This window comes from Coptis chinensis, chromosome 3 (assembly GCF_015680905.1).
Source record: "Coptis chinensis isolate HL-2020 chromosome 3, ASM1568090v1, whole genome shotgun sequence".
Classification (NCBI taxonomy): domain Eukaryota; kingdom Viridiplantae; phylum Streptophyta; class Magnoliopsida; order Ranunculales; family Ranunculaceae; genus Coptis; species Coptis chinensis.
Genome location: NC_141458.1, coordinates 89107161 through 89127430, shown reverse-complemented (window position 1 = coordinate 89127430; position 20270 = coordinate 89107161). Strand labels below are relative to the sequence as shown.

Genomic DNA, 20270 nt, shown 5'->3' with positions numbered 1-20270 from the left:
CGGGAATAGTTTGGCGCCAACACCACTTGGGCGGGAAAATAGTGTGTTTCCTTTATAAGTACAAACTGGGTTGCCTTTCTTGGTCCATCCCATTTCTCTTTCTTTTTTTTTCGTTCAAAATGGGTGGGGGTGAGGATTCTACCAAGAATAATACAAATGTTGGTTCATCATCAACCAACTATAGCAAATGTTTTGAGTGTGGGGAAACTGGGCACTGGAAGATCAACTGTCCATGGGCAACTACGCACTGTCCGCTATGCTCAAGTACGAATATGAGGTATGGTGTAAGTACAAAGCCACATAGTCTGGGAAGAAGGTTTCTCTCATGCAGGGCCGATCCATGCAAGGGTTTTAAATGGATAGATCTAGAAGGTGAAGGGACACATAAGGCTACAGCACCTGCTAGTGAAGCAAAGGTGACAAAGGAAAACCAGTTGCAAATCACCATTGATGGTCCTATTAAAATGAAAATAGAGGGCAGTGTTGATGATGTTAGCCTACTTGTAATGAAACTATCCATTAGAGACTGACCATGTCATTGTTATAGTTACTGATATTAATAGTACAAGAAGATGTCCGTTCAAACCAAATTAATTATGAAACCAAAATTGCCAACCAAAACTATCCAAAATATCAACCCCGAAGTAAAGCCACAGGGTAACAATTTACCACTAACATATATGCAACTGCAAGTGCCAATTTCAAACAAACAAACCAAAGCTGACACTATTGGTGATTGGTTAAAAGAAAGATCATATGTACTCTTCATATTCAAAATCTGGTGGAATCCCAGCTGAAAAATCAATCCACTCAGCATCATCACTGGCACCCGTGCAAGTTGCCTTATTGTGTCCAAGACCACCACAACGCGTACACCTTCTTCTTTGCACTGGGACTCCCTCTCCTTTAGAGCGCTTTCTCTTTTTCTATGGTTTTCCGGGCATCACCTCATCAACGGGTGGACGGACGATGATGCCATCATAAACCCAAACCCGCTGTTCTTTTCCTCTTAATGGTGTCCAGTTCTCTCTATATGTATCCATCATCGTTTCTTTTGTGTACTAATGCAAGCAAAAGTCATATGCACATAGCTTACAGTGATCGATTGCCTTCATAGCATGGCTACAAGGAAAACCAACCTGTTGAAAGAAACCGCATGTGCAAGTCCTCTCCAAAAGGTCTACGGTGTCAGTACGGTCTAGTGATTGCACAGAGTAAACGTGCTCACTTGCCTTTGTTGCTATGAAACGTCTACTTGAATATCTCGACGAGATGAGCACTTCCTCAGCTGATTTGGTCAGTTTTGTCTTCATCTTTGACGCCATCACCCGGTAGTCATAAAAATGTTTCATTATGTTCAACCTGATACCATTGACAAGAGATGTCACTGTATGGCATAGCTCTCTCTGGAAGTATCATCTTGTTCCAGCTCTCTATGTGATTTGTGTAGCAAATGCCATACCTTCTCATTGGAGCAAAAGCACAACGCCACGACTCTTTCGGAATCTTTACAATCTTTGCATAACCTTTGTTGTCGGCACAATAAATTTGGCTCATAAGTCTTACAAATTCTGCCTGTTCATAAGTTTCAGCAGCTCTCTTCACCTTCCCTTTTGTCTCTTGCTTAGTCATACAATTTGAAATGTGTTGTGCACAAAAGCAATGGACCACATTAGGAAGTATTTTAGGCACGGGTTGAAGAATGCTTACATGCCTATCAGAGAGAAGAACAAAGTTTTGCTCCGTCCCAACAACAAGGTCTCTTAACTTTTCCAGAAACCAATCCCAGTGGTCATTATTTTCCTTTGGGACTATGGCAAATGCAATTGGAAACACATGGCTATCGCCATCAACCGCGATAGCAGTTAGTATGATTGACTTGTACCTACCTGTCATGAAAGTGCCATCAATCATAATCAATGGACGAAGACATCTTTTGTAAGCTCTTCGACGGTGACGCCAGAAATCACAAACAAACGCTTCAAACTTGTGCTCGGGGGCGATGGCGTTTGCAGCTTTCGGTGAAACAATCTGAATCCACTCTTTTAAGTTCTTTACAATAATTTGGCAACATTTGGTACGACTGACTAAAGCTTCCCCTTATCTGCAAGCAAAAAAGCCAAACAAACATAAGTTAGTTGTTGCTACTATTGCGTTCATTAGTTGCTGATATAACCAAGGCGCTTACCTTTTGCATTACAATTTCTTTTGCTCTCCAAGCAACTTTATACGACACATTTGTCCGTGTGTGCCTTTAACCTCCAACCTTAATTGTTTGAGCCATATCAATATTGTCCCTAAATTTCGATTTCACAACTTCTTAAACCCATTTTGCATCAGCTTGTTTATTAGTTGCAATTGCTTTATCTTGTGAACATGTATGTGCTTCTCTGAAGGTTATAATAACCCATATATCAGAACCAGTGGTTGGCTTTGCAAACAAATGAAATGTGCAACCAGGAGACTTACACTTCATATAAATCTTCTCAGGAGAAGTGCTCGCACGATGCAAATCAAACATGTTTGCTATTGCGTATGACTTCATGTCTTTTATAAGATCATCCCAAGTAGGATAGTGTTGTCCTACTTTAGGAGGAACAAACTTCAGGTTCACATGAGGAGGAGTTACATCCACTTTAGCTAGTGTTTATGGATTATGGGGAGAGCGAAGAGGATCATATCCTTGATGTAAGTCTTCTGAATTGAGATCTTCTGCACCGAATAGCGTAGCATCAACCATTCCATTTGTTTCAATATCAGGTTCACTTTGGCCTTCCTCATCATTAATCATCATATCGGGTTCACTTTGGCCTTCCTCATCATTAATACCATAGGCGTGCCTCCCCCCAAAAACTCTTAACTACGGTTAGGAGTAGACCATACATCACAATCATCATCCAATAATTGAACTTCATCATCATCATCTTGATTACCACCATTTACTACTCTAACTTCATCATCATCACTCCATCCTTTACTTGTACTACTTCTTCTTCTTCAAAATTAACTTCATGTAGTATTTCAACTTCATCATCATCACCCTCATTATTGTCAATATTTTGATTCATGGAAATTCTATATTCCTCGGGGGCGCCCTCTCAGATCACCATATGGATTTTGGGAATCAAAGTCATCATAATCGAGGTTGATCAAGATCCGTACACCATCTTGCTCATCACCACCATCATTGACCGTCCCCTCAGATTATATCGATGAATTAGCTCCCCACTATCGGCAAATGGAACTATATGTTACCTTGCAAGGCTATAGTGTGTACCTTCCACAAACAGAGAAAGACGCAGGATTGTTTTTCTCAGATCTTGAAGGTTCGTGTAACTTCAAAGGAAACACCCTCGGCCCAAATATCTATATTTCAATGAACACTCGAAAGTTCCACACCACTATCGGCGGGTAAGCTATCATCTATCAACATATCCCATTGATATCGAAGACTTACCTGCCATCACCTTTTCGAACGTTGACAAGCTGTGAGGTTGAATGTGTTCTTCGACGTCGTGAATCTCCACATCTTCCCATTGATGAGTCCCCACTCTCCCACTCCAGGGTTGGTCAAGGGGACTTTCTGGAAAACCAAAGATTCATAACTATCAGGAAATAAAGCATGTACCCACCCTCACTAATAATGACCTAACCAAATGGAACTGCATTACTTACCAATTGCTTCATCGACAAGTTTAAATTGGTTAATAGGACGCTTCTAACGAGCTAGCTCCTTCTGTTTCAGAAAAGAGTGTTTCACAGGAGAAACAATGCTTGGAGTTCAAGGTCTTTCTTAAACAACTCAAGAAGAACTTCTTTCTTTCTTAACATTAGGTTGTCCATTGCTTACCACTTCTACTTCGTTGATAACCCAAACCATCATTGTTTTTCTTGGAGACTTTCTTTGTTTCATAATCATGTTCAAATAATCTGTTTTCATCAATTCGACCGCGGGGACTTCTTCGTCAAGTATCTTATAGAAAGAGTAGATCTCTTTTCTCGACAACACACCTTCCACTCGGTACTCATGAATCCTTCAAATGAAATACCCCCATCACAAACTCTCAATTTCACCTCGCCACCAACATACTTCATCCGGCCATACTTGTCCGCTTTCATCTCCCTATTGTAGTGAATAAGAACATCCAAAGAAGTACCTAACCAGTAAGTATAAAAAAAAAACAACCAAAAAGCGATGGTTACAAAGAAGTACCTAACCATAAACCGTAAAAACTGAAAAGTAAATTCAAACATTTAAGCACAAACTAGTTAAACTAGTTAAACTAACACTTTTAGGACATTTATGACAGAATCTATCTTAAATGCCTTTAATATTAAACCCAACATTAAATATAGAATCAACATGGAAACCACCAACATTCTACCACAACTATATAATCAACATGCATTTATGCATGGAGACGTCATAAATCTGTCTTTCAAACCCTCTTCCTTGAAAGATGAAACATCAAACAAACAAAACACTAAACTACGTGGAACAAAACCGTAGACCCAAGGCCCTAGATAGCTTAAAAACAACAAACTATACCTTTATCATGTGAATGTGTCATGTTTTCCATGTCAAACTTTAAAAAATACAAAAGCGAGAGGACAATGACGAGGAAGAAGAATAAACAACCAAAAAAAAAAAACTTTGAGCTTTTGTCCTTATTTTTTAGGTTGGCTCAAAATCTGAGGTAAAAGTTATAAAAGTATCTTGACACAACCAAAATCACCGAGAGTTGGAGATAGTTTATTAGTCGGTTGCTTCTTCATTATAGCAACCACAGATACTACAACATGTTTTGATTAACGTGTTTTCTTGATCAAAATCCAACGGTTGTCCATCACTGCAAAGTCAAACTCATCAGGTATAATATGACAGAATTATGCACAGTAGGTAAAGAGGGGAGAGAGAGTGTTGCAAGTCCACGTGGGCATTGTTTGAAAATAAGGAGAAGGGCAAAAGTGTCAAAAGTGAGGTTGAAAAGTCAAAATTGAAGAGTGGTTACTACTTGGGACCAGATTGACATTACGGGTTACTAATTGGAAAATTACCCAAGAAAAAAGTACTATTATTTTATTAAAAAGTTTTATTCTATGTTTTGAGGATGAAAAAGATCGACTCCTCTACAGAGACTTTACTATTAATAATCATTCAACAAGCTTTAAGATGAAAGAAGTAATGAGAATCAATAGATGATTTGCCTTAAATATTTCATTGTATGCTGATTGCTGAGAAACGTTTAGTACACATAAAGCTCGGCTAACTCCTCAAGAGCATCATCAGAGGTGAAACTTGGACTACCATTTTCAAGCATCCACAAGAGGTGATCAAACAGAACAACCTCGCATTTCACGTATGTATCTCCATCTTCCCCACCATGAGAATTCTTTTGGTTGGACCTTTCAATAAGAGCGTTCAATACTGGATGGCTCAAATGCTTTGAATTTATTAAGTACCGCTTTCTCGACCGTCCTACCAATATCACCTTGTAGTGTTCCCCATCGTTGCTCCAAAAGCGCTCTCTGGTCGACCTGGATCTAAGGCTACTGTATGATGATGTTCTTCCCAATTGCCTTGACAGGCTCTTACACTTGCTTAATAGTATGTTTATCTTCTTCATCCTCAATTCATGGAAGAAATAACACTAAACACAGATAAAGAGCAAAATAAGGAGTATAGAAGAAGAGTTGGAGAAACTTAGAAGTAACGCCAAACAAACAATCTAACTTGCGTAGTAATATGGATATAAAGTAGAAGCACGATTTGGCGATGGCGGTGGTTGACAAATCGTTGTTTTCCAGTGAATTTGATGCATAGAAATGGGGGCAACATATAACAAAAGAATGCAACTTTCAATATCACAGTTCACAAACAAGAAATTAAGGAAACTGTTAGAAATGGTTGTGACTAATAGCGTGTCCTGCCCGCAAGTTTTTTTTTTCCCTAGAGAAGGCCAAGGCCTTAACAACAAGTACACTAAAGGGAAAGAGGTTTTACTTTAAGGCTTTGCCATTCCATTGCGTGCTTTATAACCGAGAGGAAAGGGCCATTGTGCATCTGTTAATTGTATATGGATTTACCCTTTAACTATATTAGTCTGGGAGAGGTTCAATACTAGAATTAAAAGGTTGAGTAAACTCATCAATCAGATTAGGCTTGTGGTACCAAAAATCAAAACAACCAGAGTCATCATTGCTGTTCCTTAAGATTCGTCAAGACAAAAATGTGAAAAAACATCATCTGTCGTATCATTCTGAGAAAAGGTAATACAATATATTACAAATAGTACCAAGAGCATTCAGTGGATAATGATAATGATTGATGTAACTTTTAACAAAACTCAATCGGAAAACTTACCCAGATAAGTTCACAGAAAGCAAAAAAAGTATCTGCGACTTTAAATACACAAGAAAAAAAATCACCTTTGGCTCAGCAACACCACTTATGTGGTTACTGCTTGTGTCGCTTTGTCGTCAAATGTAATGTTTTCTGGTTATTGCAATATGTTCGGTCGTATTCACAGAAAGATGTCTATAAATGGATCAAATGGTTGAGCGGCATCAGAAGCTGATGTGGCAAGTTTCTCAGTCCCTTTTCTCCTCTGATCTCCTTGGTGTGTGAGATATGATAATATAGCTATGCAAATTCAACCAAATCCATCAATGTCAAAAAAATATCTCCCATTTCTCTGTTGATTTTGAGAGACCAAAACTCAGCCGTTCAAGCCATCTGATGGTCAGAAACCATCAGAATGGAGGGTCTCAATCAAAAACCTCAACAATAAAGCTAAAAATTCTGGTTACTTTCACCAGTCTTCAAGCCATTCTGGAGTGTCGAGTTGTCCTGTTTCCCGGGGCAGGGTAAGTGGTGGAATGGAGCAGTCTTCTGTGTGATTCACCACATACTGAGCTATGCGAGAAGTGATTTCATGGGGGACAGGGTAGGTACCGTTTGTTATGTCCTCCCAGACAACATCTTCAAACCACCTATGACTCTTGATAGAGTCAGCACCTTGGCTACCCAGTCTTGCACTCTCATCAACTTCAAGTAGCTAGTTATAAATTAGAAGTCAAATGTAAGTCCAACAATGAGAATGGCATGTGCTTAATGATATTAAATAACAAGAAGCTGAGCGAAACAATTAAAACCTTGGATAAAAGATCAACAACTTCAGGACTGAAGGTTTGCGGGAAATGTAGTTGTCCTCTAGCAATCTTAGCAAACGTATCGAGCTCACTTTCTCTCCATGATCCAAATGGCATTTCTGCTTGCAGCGTGAAATAGATCAAGACACCCAATGCCCACCTGCGTAATAATATGATTATTGAACATTTTTTTTCTTTCTTTTAAAGCAAAGATTATTGAACTTGAGAGTAAGAGGAGATGTAAATTAAAAGGTTAAAGAAATCTGATCAAATTGGCTGATAATTACAGACTGCGGGCATATCTCTGACTTGAGTCAGCCCCACAATCTGTTAGACTATTCACGCTGAGTTTCCACCAGTTTTCTTCCTTAAGAAGACACATTCCACTAAAGGATATATGCTTGAACTTGCAGTTTCCAAAACAACTTTCCCAAATAGTATGTTTAGCAATAACATTTTCACAGAGATGCATCTTTACCAGTCAGCAGCATATGTGTGGCCTTTTCCCTGGATTATCTCTGGAGCTAAAGAATCTGTCATCCCGCATATCGTGAATGTTCTTTCGCCAGACAACTTCTTGCCAAATCTGAAGTCTACAAGCTGTATTAATGGGGGAAAATACATGTTAATAATCTAATATCTAACCTGTGGTTGGAATGTTAAGCTGCTACATCCTGATACCAAGAAAAAAAAAAGGCCACTAGGCCACCAACGAATCAGATCATAACAATGACGAATTTCTACAAAACTTTCAGCTCCGTAATGACTACAAACTTTTGAAGAAATTTGAAACCACCGTCATGTCATAAAAAGACCTTCCCAGGACACAATCTAATCCGTGAAAACGGATCCACCCCAAATTTTGCTAAGTAAAATTTTTCTGTTGCTTTAGAAAATTATGCATATCAAGGAATTTGTACAAATACAAACACCCATAAATGCAGCTTATAGTATTTTCCAAGACCAACCTGTACATAGCCTGCTCGGTCAAACATTATAACATCTGGACATATGCCTCTGTAGAGAACACCATTCTAATTTCAAGGGGACAAAAATGGAGTGTCAGTGCAGCTGCTTCCTACCACTAACAAAGAAAGGAACTGAACTGCAAAAGCTTTGAAAGAAAGCAAGAGCAGAAAAAGCTACTTCTGGGCTTCAAACCTTGTGAAGATCTTCTAAAGCAATGACTACAGAAGCAGCACAGAATCGTGCAGATGATTCATCCAATGGAGTACGAAGTATTGAAACAAACGGGCATGCCAGGCATGTGTTCAGTAATATTCCAACGTGTGTTTGATCAGCACAAGTGCATATAATTTGTGGTATAAAAGCAGATGGAATCAAGCTCTTCATCAGGTCTTTCTCTTTCAAGACTTGTGCTTCTTTACCCAGCTGCTTAATCTTCTGCTTTGAGAACCTTTTCAAGCTCAGCATGTTTTCTGTTAGTGGTCAAATATGTAAAGAATCAACTATCACTATATATTAAAGCGCAAATTAAGAATATAAGCAATCACCAACCTGAGCCTCGAGAAAGAACAAGCCCAGTGTCACTGCAATCTGTGGAATACATACATGTTCTCCACTCCTACAGATCAGATATTATTGAGTAATTCAGATGTTTATCTAATAAGCATAGCATCACAGCACCATGAACTGAAGAAGGTTTAACAAGAAAATGTATTTTTGTTTAGGTCACCTTACCAAATCAGAAAGCTGAACTTTTGCCAGATTGGAAGCATCAGTTCTCTCAGCAGATTCCTTTGGATAATTCAAAGTACTATCCTTCAACCTGATTTCCATGATATCATACAATTAGGGACATGAAATATTAGTTAACTGGGATAAAAAAAAAAAAAAAATCCATCAAAAAGATTGAAACATACTTGTCATCACCCAGAGGAATCTTTGTAAGAGGTCCAACAACAGAATCAAACTTCTCCTTTGTTACAAGAACACATACCACATCACCCACTGCAACTGCACTTAAGGAGGCAACATGTTCACCCAGAAGCGCCCACTCACCAAAATAACTTCCTTCTGTTTTCTCCAACACTACTTCTTTCTTGCTCTGAGTGAGATCTTCCTGTATGGAAGTGTTGGGCAACAAGCTGCTAATGTTCACATTTGTCATCAGGTCCACATCATAAGTGATTCTCACTTTACCCTTCTGGATAATGTACAGTGCAGAAAGGGGCTCATTCTGCGAAATCAGATCAGTTACTGAAGAGAATAGTACAAGTTAAAGGAACAGTACTTAGATGCGGTTATGTACCTTGTCAATTATTGTTTGCCCATGTAAGAAGGAAATTTCTGAAAGAGATTCTGCAATATGACTCAGCTGTAAGATTGTCAGCCTAGAGAGAAGCTCTACAGATCGGAGCAACTTCAATGAGGATAAGTTTGAAAACTCTGACATGAGTATTCCACGGAAATCTTCTCTCCTCAAAGCCCAAAGAGTCCCATTTGTCACAGCACGAACAGAAGCCTGGAGAGGTTTGTTATACCTGTTTCCTCACAATTACCAGGAAGAAGCATAAAGATTGATACATATTAACATATAATCAAATGATCTTAAAAATACTATCAAACTGGGAAAACGTCAGGGTTCTTCACTTCTCTGACACCCGATTAAACAAGCATTGATCGAGTAGCTTATGTTGGAAATTTTCAACTTACGTTTTTATTTTATTTTCATCGTTTGCAAGTCAAAAGAGAATTTAGACCGTTAGATCAAGCAGTGCGTCAAAATTGGATTTCCAAGAACATAAAATTCTCGAGTCTTGAATTTGTGAGCACTTGACATCATCAGTTCCTAAGATTTGTTTACCGGTTGGATAAGGGCATTCCTCCCAACAAACAGACAATCGGCTTCATTGTATCCTAGAAGAGTTTTCTTGAGATACATACATTTCTTTCTTTCTTTCTTTTTTATTTTACTTTTTTAACAGATAGATAGGAATTTTTAATTCCCATATTCCCTGATGAAGGTGGGGAATCGAACCCAAGACCTTGAGCCCAAACTCCAAAGTCTTGAAGATGGCCAAAATGCGTGCCTTGAAGTCTATAAAATTTGCAACTGGTTTCACTTTAGAATTCTAAGTGAGACATAAGTAAGACACTCCCCCGCCCCGCGTGCCCGAAGGGGGGAAGTGTCCCCAGGTCGTGTGGGACCCCTTGATCCCCACGACCCAAAAAAATTTATGCTTCTATATTGTAGTCAGACTAATTTTCCTATATAAAAAGTGTGAGAGAAGGCCGAAACTAACTTAACCGTATCCTCCCCCGTAACAAAGAAATATTAAACCGGTGGGAGTAAATTGTCCGGCAAAAAACAAAATGTTGATATCTTAATACCTTCAAAGAAAGAATAAATCACATTTAAATAGACTCACAAGTCAAAACAAGAAACTTATAAATAACCACAGCAATATGTCTTACATCAGTGCTAGCTCCCCGAAAGACGACAACTTTTCAGCTGTATAAAGTTGCAGAACCCTGGGAACCTCTTCATTTTTCTCTTCCTGCAATTCCAAAATTAGTTATCACACATCACCAAGATCATTCAAAGCATGGAAGAACAGATCAATCAAGACTCGCTACCCTATAGAATCAACTAGCCTACAAAAATTAGAATGGAATTTGTATTACTTAAGAAAGAAATTTCAATCTATTTCCGGAAAATATTAATTGAAAGAAAAAAATACTAATCAAATATATTTTGACACTATTACCTGGGTGGCCAAGACCTCAAACTCACCACTGCCAACAACATAAAAGCAATCCCCCTCTCCACCCTGCAACACAGGAAAATTAGTTCAGCATCCAGGAAGTATCTAAAGATGCACAAGAAAACTCTACTATATGTTTTTGAAAATATTTCAGAAATTTTAAAAAATTATGATATTGAGGTTCAGCATCTACAACCTCTAAATATGTGTATGCAAGAGAGAGCTTTGTTTGTGAAGGTGCTCCTAAAAAGTCCAGTTTAAGTACAATTTGTAATTTGTAATTTCTTCACACATGACATCAACTATCATCATCAAAAGTTCAACTGACAAAAAGGATATATTTTCAAATTCCCTTAACCTAACCCAAATTATCCAGTCTAAAGACGGTATTAAAATTCCTCTGATAATATTTTAAAAAGAATGCTGATGAATATTTACTTCTGCTTGAACATTTATATACATATATTTATTAATTTATCTTGGTAGACTAAATCAGATATAAGCTTATCGCACTAGTAGAGCCCCTCCTGTAGTTTCATTGTCATTTATCAATTCATATCAGGTCACTAAAAATAATGCCCAATATCCAACTTATGCTTGGACTTCTATACACTTAAATTATATGCTTTGGTTTAGTAAGATTTAGTCTGTTGTAGGATTATGGCACTAATAGAAAAAGCTTTGAAGTTCAATAGTCATTTACCCATTTGTACCAGAGTATTACTAGTAATGCTTAATATCCAACATATGCAAGCCATCTATGAAGCTATACTTAATGGAAGCAAACCTTTTCAACGACAACATCTCCAGGCTGCACCTCTACTCTTTGCATGCAGTCCAACAAAACATTGCATTGAGAATCCGTAAGTTTTCTGAAAAGAAAATGATCGTGTAAAGCTCGTTCAATATGTGCCTGCGGCAGAAAGTAAGAAATCAGTGGTAGGCACAGGAGGATGATAACTAATTCTTTAGTGGATCGGATAAACTAGGATTTTCCTAGAAGTTTCTTAGAAGGACGAGATTTATAAGAACTTATGCACGAAAATTAAATAAAGAAGTAAATGAAAGGTAACGAGTACAGCAATTACCTCTTCTTCCCAGGTCTTTCTATGGGATGGTGATGGAGGGACCCACACTTGGCCATTTTCTAAAGAACATTCAATGGCCCGTAGACGCGCTCTCGATAAATCATGCCTTGCACGATTATTCCTGGCATTCCACCTAATGGTGGAAGGTGATTCAGAACCCTTCACTTCTACAATTTGAGGCAAATGCCTTACGGAAATATCAGTTGTGGTTGACTGGATAACTCCATTCTAACATAAAAAGAAAATCAGTTTGAATAACTCCATATCAAAGAAAAAATCGAAAATACAAACAGACTGCAAAAAAATATTCCCTTACATCAGCTAGCCCATTTATATGCACAACGATAACAGTGATGTCATCAGTACGAGTTTCATATTGCAGCCAAAGACGATAAGATTCAGCGACAATTGCAGCACAAGCATCACGAGGATCTTTGAACTTTGCAACCTGAATACAAAAAACATAAATCACATGATGTTTACTAGAAACAGGAAATAAGAAGGGAGGGGAGAACAGGAAACAAAATAGCACATAAAGGAAATAGAAATAAAAGATTATGTTTGTCCCGGACAAACTTGAATGGGTATTTCCACAAACAGCAATAAAAACTAAGGGGCCCCAAAAACTAATTACATTGACACGGACATGCGCATCGGTGTCTAACACGGATACGGAGTGTCCGACACGACGACTCCGTATTGTACACGGGGACTCAGGTAAAATAATAAATAAACCTATGACTACAGTATAGTTAGACAGCTATTTCTTGGGCTCAAGACCTTACAGAGCACCTCCTTAGATATAAAGTGCTATGCAAGTGAGACATAATGGAGTTATGACTATGTTAATAGATTGATTTTTTAGTCTGGTAGGGTTTAAAAGAAACCTAGTTTGAAATCTTATGCATACTGTGTCCAGGTGTCCGACACAAGTATCCAACGCGGATATGTATCGGACACGGTTTTTTTTCGAGAATATGAAGTGCCCATGCTACTTAGAATAAAAACAGTAAAGTGTACAATGGATATTAAATTCCAATAATCTTTAATATATGGGTCTATGACTATGAAAACTACAGTCTGAGCAAAAATCATTGAGTATGCAATTGGAGTGCCGAGATGTAATAAGACATGAACCATTAGTCGATTACATTAACATAGCTTTTGCATCTATATAGATGCCCTCCATCTTCTTGTCAACGGATCCAAAAGTTCTAAAATGTATCCATAGCTTGGCTGACAGAGGAATGATCCTGTGGTAACTCGACCATACACAAGTAATAGCAAGCTTTAGGCATCACAGAATTTCATATTTATTGTTTAATCATGTTTTGTATCACAAAGGTCATCTCAAAGTCTTTTAGAAACAAACAACGTGACACAGTATAACTGGAGTTGCCACAGATCCACCACTTCTTCAATGCTACCACAAAGAGCATGTCAAACGTCTAAAAAGGGTCACAAGGTTGCTCACATTAAACAGACAACCCTAGACACTAACAGAAAGGGCGGAAACCATGTAGTAGCTTTAGATTGGAGGTGGGCTAATTAAAGGCTGCACACATTGTAAAACCTTTAGAGTTCAGACAGAACCAAGTAAAAGAATCGAAACCATAAGATTCAAGATACAGAGTGCAGTACTATAGATGGACAATTACCAAAACCACAAAGACATTAGAAACCCTTACGAATCTGTACAAATAACGGAATGGATACTACGAAACAAAGGGGTCAAATCTGATAGATCAACCATCTATAATCAATTTCTTGTACGAGTCCAGTCACTAGAGTTAGATGAACTTTGGTTTGTGAACTGAAGTTGATGTTAGGTGTAATAGGAATCCCACTTACTGCAAACCATGCGGTACTGAGGTGCTCACAGCCAGTTGTTGGAATGATGTGAACCAGGCCGGGCATATACTCAGAAAGATGAAATAACAGAGAATACAAACTTCTCCATCTCATTGCCACATTGAGTATGACTAAATTTTGGGAGGCTTAAAACTCTTCTAACTGATAAGTCCTTAAATGTATTCAAATAGATTCCAGAAGTCTAGGCAGCTTGTTCTCATTCAGTAAAGCAACCAACCTATTTCCTCTACCACAACATCAAGACATGTTGTATTCAAGAACAGTCAGAATCGACAGATTACTGCAAAAGGAACCATGCTACCTGCTTATGGAAGAAAAGGTACCATCGATACTATGGCTATGCAGATCAATGATTAGGCTTGAACAAGAAAATCATTAATTAAGCTTTTATTTCGTGTCAAGTATCATTCAAACAATTGAGTTCAACATTCACAAGAATGAAACAATTTCATGTATCAGCCAACATAAAATGAGTTGTGTGCTGATTCATGGTGTAGATGGTCTATTAAAGAAGACAGCCTCCAAGATAATAAACCCATATGTAACTCTTAAGTAGTCAACTCTATATCTATATACTATACCTGGACAGAACTTTTATTTAACATTTTCTGAAGTTAATAAAGCGACAACTAAATTTTTATGATGAACAGATATGGAAGTTAATGGTGTTGAACCCTTTTCTCTTTTTCCTATGCCTATTGTTTGTTTTCGTTGTTTCCTTTTCTTTTTCTTTTCCTTTTAAATTGGGTTTGCCTACTGTTCTTGTAGGTGATGATATTTGTCCACCTTTCCAAACTGGATCGTTCCTATCTGCAAGCTATAGCTACGTACTTAAATGTGTATACACAAACTAAAGGGGACAATATCGAAGAAATATTAAGTTGCAGGGGCAGATTTAGAACGAGGATAAAAATAAATGTAAAGAGCTCACTTACCATGTCAACCACAGCTTGACTAGAAAGAAATTCAAACACCCCATCACTGGCAATTACGAAAAATGGATTATTTGGATTGAGCTCCAAGACAACTATTTCAGGGGTAGCAACAACCCCAATAGACTCCGCAACAGAATCCCCTAAACTTCTAGTAAAAGCTGTGCCAGGATACATCCCATTTTGCACCCATAATCTTGGAGGATCACCGTCATCGCTTTCTTCCGTACCCCAACACTGCACATCTGGATTCTTTAATCCTTCAATCTGATCCAAAGTAAGAACTCTAGCTCCACACTGTTTAACTCTTTCAAGCTCATCAGCTCGAAATGGAGTTTGATCAATTGAGAGGTCCACAGACACAAGGTCCTTACCTCTCCTTTCTGCAATGATTGCCCGGGAGTCACCTGCATTTGCTATATACAGTGTCCTACCTCTTACCAATATCGTTATAGCAGTGGTCCCGCTCATGCTGTCATCCACATAATCCGAGTGCAACTGTGAATTTGTCGCCAGGAATGCAGCATGACATGCCTCGATCGCATCAATTTGAAAATGACTATTTCTAAGCAAATTTTCACATAATTTCTTTTTCACAAATTGTGAACACTGAGCACCATATTCTCCATGCCCATCAAAAACCCCGAAGAAGTGATCATCGGGATTTGTTCCAAATGGTGTGTGAATGCAGAAACTGTCCTGGTTAGCTTTGTCAAGAGCATCAGGATAGTACCCTCTCTGAGACAAATATGAGTACTTCAATTCATATCTTCCTGATGGGAGCTTCACTGTACGAGACCCATCAGGCGGAAGAAACTGTGAAGAAACCCTTGAGAGTCTAGTTATTCCCACTTCAGAATCCCTATTCCTATTTAGCTGATTGAATTGATCTCCATTTTCTCCTTCTCCATCATCCGAAGAAACAGGTGAAAATACAGAACCTAAAGGTGCTCTCCCGCTTTTACTTTCCTTAATCCGAGAATCCCCTGGAGAACTAGATATTCCTTCAATACAATGCTTCGAATACCAACAGCCCATCACTAAATACACTTAAATGGAGCAGACCCGAGTCCCAAAAGTGCAAGAATACTCATCAGGTGCAACTACAAACTGTTCCTATATACCGTTGATCACCCAGTTAGAAACCATATTCAAGATGGAAATTCACAATATTCATCAAAACTACTCCTGTACTACTTATTAGCAGTTACTTAGTTACTTCAATGCAACAGTAACAACCCAAATCATCACAACTTCAAAAAAAAAAAACTAGTAACAACCCATCAAAACACTCAACACCTACTCTAGATTTCCTATTTCAACTAACACTTCTCTACAACTTAACTAACCATCTAAGTACAGTAAGAAAAAAAATAAAAGAACCAACCCCAAATCATAAAAAAAAATAAAAAACTAAACACACCCATTTCACCACTCAACAACTACTATAGACTTCCAACTACAACCGACACTTTTCTCCAATGTAAAAAAACATACCAATATAAAGTAACAGTAAAGAAAATATATATGTTACCTTTCATTAGATTCCAAGACATCATGACCAAGAAGATATATAGAATAATCTAAGTAGAGACAAGATAATATAGGTAGATTTTTTCCTTATCTTTCTCAAAGTTTAGTAGTTAGTAGATTCCTTAGTTTCTTGATTTTTTTAGTGGAGGGAGTTGGGGTACTATGAAAAGGACCGTTGTGTCAGTGTGTTCAACTGTTATGGTGTTTAACGGATGGTTTGGCACGTGTGTAGTGGGTAATTGTGTGTTTTTTTTTTTTAGTCAACTCTGAATCAGATTCTTTGAATCAGTTTGACTTGAGATAAGGTGAAGTGGGGTAAAGGAGGTTTATCTAAAATCTGGACCGACTATGAGTCCATGATTGGAAAGGATTCAAATAAATGTTTTGGTCTCGATACTTTTACTACTTCCCTACTATTTCTTCCTAATATTTGGACGTATATCTCGACCACGATCAGCGGGATCAGTTTTAGCAAAGTGGATTATAGTAGGTTTAGCACGTCATTTTAGGCGTCTAGAGCAAGAATAAGGATTTTGGTAACTAAAACGGGTCCAACAAGGCGTTGGAAAACTTTTGAAACCAATCCAGATATGATTGATTACGGGTCCATTTGGTTTTTGAAACAACGCGTTACGGGTCCATTTGGTTAATTGCATGCCCGATGCCTTCAAGTTCATGTTAAAAATGAGAACTACTGGACCTGGAAAAACATTCTATACTTTTAGGAATATCTTTTATTACGACCTTTCAAACTTTAACTATTATGTGATTTATTTATTTAGACAACTGTATTAGGTGAAAAAATGTTTGAAAAATCTAGGGAGAATTGTATAAAAGAATTGGTGCTCTTTGGGATGTGTCATGCATGATCTGATAGGATCTAAAAAGTTATCACTGAATGGCGCATAGCTGCCCTTTCTCTTTCATGACCCCATTTTGTGAGAAATAAAACAAAGGCATGTGAGGACACTGGACAGAGAGAGAGCGAGAGTTTCCTCGTGTAATGCTGAGTTTATAATGGTTCCGACTGGTTAAGACTTGGACGAGTGCCGACCACATCTAGAAGACAAGGAAATTATTAATTTGCAGACCAAAGCACTCTGGCACTTGGACTATTCTCGACTACTTTCTGGTTCTTATTTTAATGTTGTTCACAACTCCACATCATTACACACATCAATCTCGAATTCAATTACGGAACGCTTTGTGCCTGTACGGTTGTACACTTGTACCTAAGAATATTTACTAGAAATTACCGGTGACTTGGTCAAGCCGTTTAATTTTGTAATTTAAAATGGTATTTGTTACTGTCGGACCCCAATTTGTGTTGGGAGGACTCTAAAAAAAAAACGATTATTACAAGTGTCATTGGTTTCAAAAAATCCAAAAAAAACACAATTATTACAAGTATGTCATTGATTCCCAAAAAATTGAATTCGAAACCTCAAACTTAAACGATATATATTATATCTACCACACCGGCTCACGGCGAGAAATATAAAAATAGTTACCCTATAAAATCAAATAAAAATCGTTAAAACTTTGAATTTTTTTCAAAGTTCAAATCTCAAACGTTAAACTATATATATATATACCACACCGCGGATCGAAATCCAAAACGACCAAAAAATATGGATAAACTATCGTTGGAATTTGACTTATAAAAAATGGTCAAAAAATAATTATTTTTTAACTTAAAAAAATCCTCAACGATATGGGCATGAAAAAATAATCGTTTGGACCCCAAAATATCGATATCGATCAATATATCGGTGTACCCAAAAATTCTAATACCGATATATATCGGATATATATCGGATATTTTATATATATATATCTATTTTTTTTGGTAACCAAAACCCAAACTATTTAAAATATCGGAAATATCGTATGAAATATTATAATAATTATAATATATATCTAAATATAATATCGAAATATCGGATATATATCGGAAATATATTGGAAATATCGGATTTATATTTTAAAATGGTAAAAAGTCAACCGATATATATCGATTATATCGAAATATCGATTATATCTACGATATAAAGTTTCATATCGGAAATTCGATATATATCGGAAAAAAAAGTTCTATATTCTAGAAAAATGGATATATGTAAATCAAAAAATAATTAAATTAAAATATCGATGTCGGTGTAAAATATACCGATATATATCGGCGATATATCGGATATATCGGCGATTTTTGTCCATGGTTTGATGACTAAAAAAATAAAATAAAAAACGATATGGTCATAAAATTGCCGTTTTTGAAAATCAAAATTTAAACGAAAAATGTAAAAAAATGTTGTTTTAAAATTTAAAAAAAAAAATAAAATTGCATTAAACTTTTTTGGACCTGGCTCAAATTAATGTCGTTTTGAAAATAAGTCCCAAATCGGTCGTTGTTTCGTTTGATACTTAAAATCCAAACGACCCAAATTTTAAACAAATAAATCTTTAAATTCGGGGTTTTTCCAATTCAATTTTTAGAGAATTAATGCAAAAAGGATTTTAGATATTTGTAATAATTGTTTTTTTTTTAGATTTTTTGAAATCAATAGCATACTTGTAATAATTGTTTTTTTTTGTGAGAGTCCGCCCAACACAAATTGGGGTCCGGCAGTAATAGGACCCTTTAAAATTGGTATCTCATTTTAAATGTTAACTTATATATACATACACATATATACATGGTATATATGGTAATTTAATTTGACGTACGATTCATATTTAAATTGTTATGGCTTTTTTCAATTGTTTTGTTCAAATGATCGTGTTGAATTTGAACAAAACATTATATAATTGTCAGTAATGTATATTTCAATTATCTAATAAAATTCAAATTTGTAGGGCTACCAATTATCATGTGATTTTGCGCTTCAATTGCAACTGTTTTTTTATGTGTGTTCCAAAAAACCAATGGATCATAAGGAGCTTCATCATCTTAAAACCCAAACCGTATATTAGCTCTCCGGCATTACTCTAATTGTTGGATCTCTTTATTTTTATAACAATTTTATCTTAGCTAACAAAAGTTATAAAAATTGTCAGTATCATACCTTTGACATTTTATATTAAACTTTGAAGAAAACTCAATATTACATTATATATTAATTAAGTTGTTCGTTGACCTCAATAGATGAACCATTCAAATTTCATAAATCATAAATTGATCTTGAGGAATTTGAGTGTTATGTAGTAAATCATAAATTAATTTTGAGAATTTCAATTAAGACCACTACATAACACTCAAATTCCTCAAGATCAATCTATTCTATTATGATAGATTGATATATCACCATTATTTTTTATATCCAAGAGATTTATATCTTTGATAGAATTTTGCCTCCAGGCTCAAGGAAGTTTATATCATTTCTGTTCACAAGGAGCTATGCCCGACCCCAATCTTTTCTTTGCGCTCTAACAAAGTGGTCACAGAGCCTATGGTTGAAGTCAGAGTGTTCAACGGTAAAGCACTCGAGCATACCACAATTTGGTGAAGAAGATTGTCACATTAATTAAATCACACAACTCTCGACAACAAGCTTAAGAGACTCGGTCACAAGACCATTTTTGTTATGTCGGGACTTTGTGGTAGTGTGATCACTGGAAGCATTCTGCATCATTTGTGCATGTATGTTATTAGATGATTTGCCCTAGGTGCCAAGTGACTAGACAACGCTCATTCAACAGTCAATAATGACAAGCTTTCTATCACTTTTCATTAAAGAAAAAGGTGAGATGTGTCATAAGCTTAGATTGTGCTGGTAGGTAAGTCTCATTAGAGAGCATCGGGATCGGACAATGGGAGGGTTACCACTAAAATGCATCACTTACTACGTCTCTTTCACAAATTAAAGCGCACGTGCCCATGACTAGAACTTTCAAATGGTCTGAGATCATTCCAAGATGGTTGTCTCTGGTTCAGAGCAAACATGTCTTGCTACAACCATAACAAA

The 20270-nt window shown here is 36.9% G+C and overlaps 3 protein-coding genes across 7 annotated transcripts; all 3 read right to left on the bottom strand.

Moving 5' to 3' along the window:
* Positions 1-926: 926 nt before the first annotated feature.
* On the bottom strand, positions 927-4571 carry LOC147511496 (uncharacterized). The gene is made up of 8 exons (XM_086598487.1): positions 4550-4571; positions 4050-4157; positions 3458-3583; positions 2327-2583; positions 2029-2104; positions 1463-1889; positions 1140-1362; positions 927-1061 (listed from the first exon to the last, which is right to left on the bottom strand). Exons 1-8 carry the CDS (start codon positions 4569-4571, stop codon positions 927-929), a joined length of 1374 nt encoding a protein of 457 aa, XP_086454613.1.
* Positions 4572-5174: 603 nt separating this feature from the next.
* Positions 5175-6569, bottom strand: LOC147511495 (SAUR-like auxin-responsive protein family). Of its 2 annotated transcripts, none has more exons than XM_086603198.1 (2): positions 6430-6569; positions 5175-5651 (listed from the first exon to the last, which is right to left on the bottom strand). In XM_086603198.1, exon 2 carries the CDS (start codon positions 5625-5627, stop codon positions 5247-5249), a length of 381 nt encoding a protein of 126 aa, XP_086459324.1. In that variant the 5' UTR covers positions 5628-5651; positions 6430-6569; the 3' UTR covers positions 5175-5246. The 2 variants fall into 2 exon arrangements, with proteins under 2 accessions (XP_086459324.1, XP_086459323.1); XM_086603197.1 differs by lacking the exon at positions 6430-6569 and adding an exon at positions 6005-6157.
* LOC147511494 (protein phosphatase 2C and cyclic nucleotide-binding/kinase domain-containing protein) lies at positions 6234-16505 on the bottom strand. Of its 4 annotated transcripts, none has more exons than XR_015219419.1 (16): positions 14776-16169; positions 12285-12416; positions 11969-12196; positions 11668-11793; positions 10884-10946; positions 10591-10673; positions 9425-9656; positions 9036-9352; positions 8854-8941; positions 8671-8737; positions 8314-8591; positions 8121-8186; positions 7631-7752; positions 7156-7312; positions 6430-7058; positions 6234-6260 (listed from the first exon to the last, which is right to left on the bottom strand). XR_015219419.1 is itself a non-coding variant. In XM_086603195.1 (16 exons), the coding sequence occupies exons 2-16, from the start codon at positions 15808-15810 to the stop codon at positions 6813-6815; spliced, it is 3240 nt and encodes a 1079-aa protein (XP_086459321.1). In that variant the 5' UTR covers positions 15811-15888; positions 16307-16505; the 3' UTR covers positions 6234-6812. The 4 variants fall into 4 exon arrangements, 3 of the variants coding, with proteins under 3 accessions (XP_086459321.1, XP_086459322.1, XP_086459320.1); XM_086603195.1 differs by adding an exon at positions 16307-16505 and having other exon boundaries at positions 6234-7058; positions 14776-15888; XM_086603196.1 differs by adding an exon at positions 16307-16482 and having other exon boundaries at positions 6234-7058; positions 14776-15882.
* Between the last annotated feature and the right edge of the window lie 3765 nt (positions 16506-20270).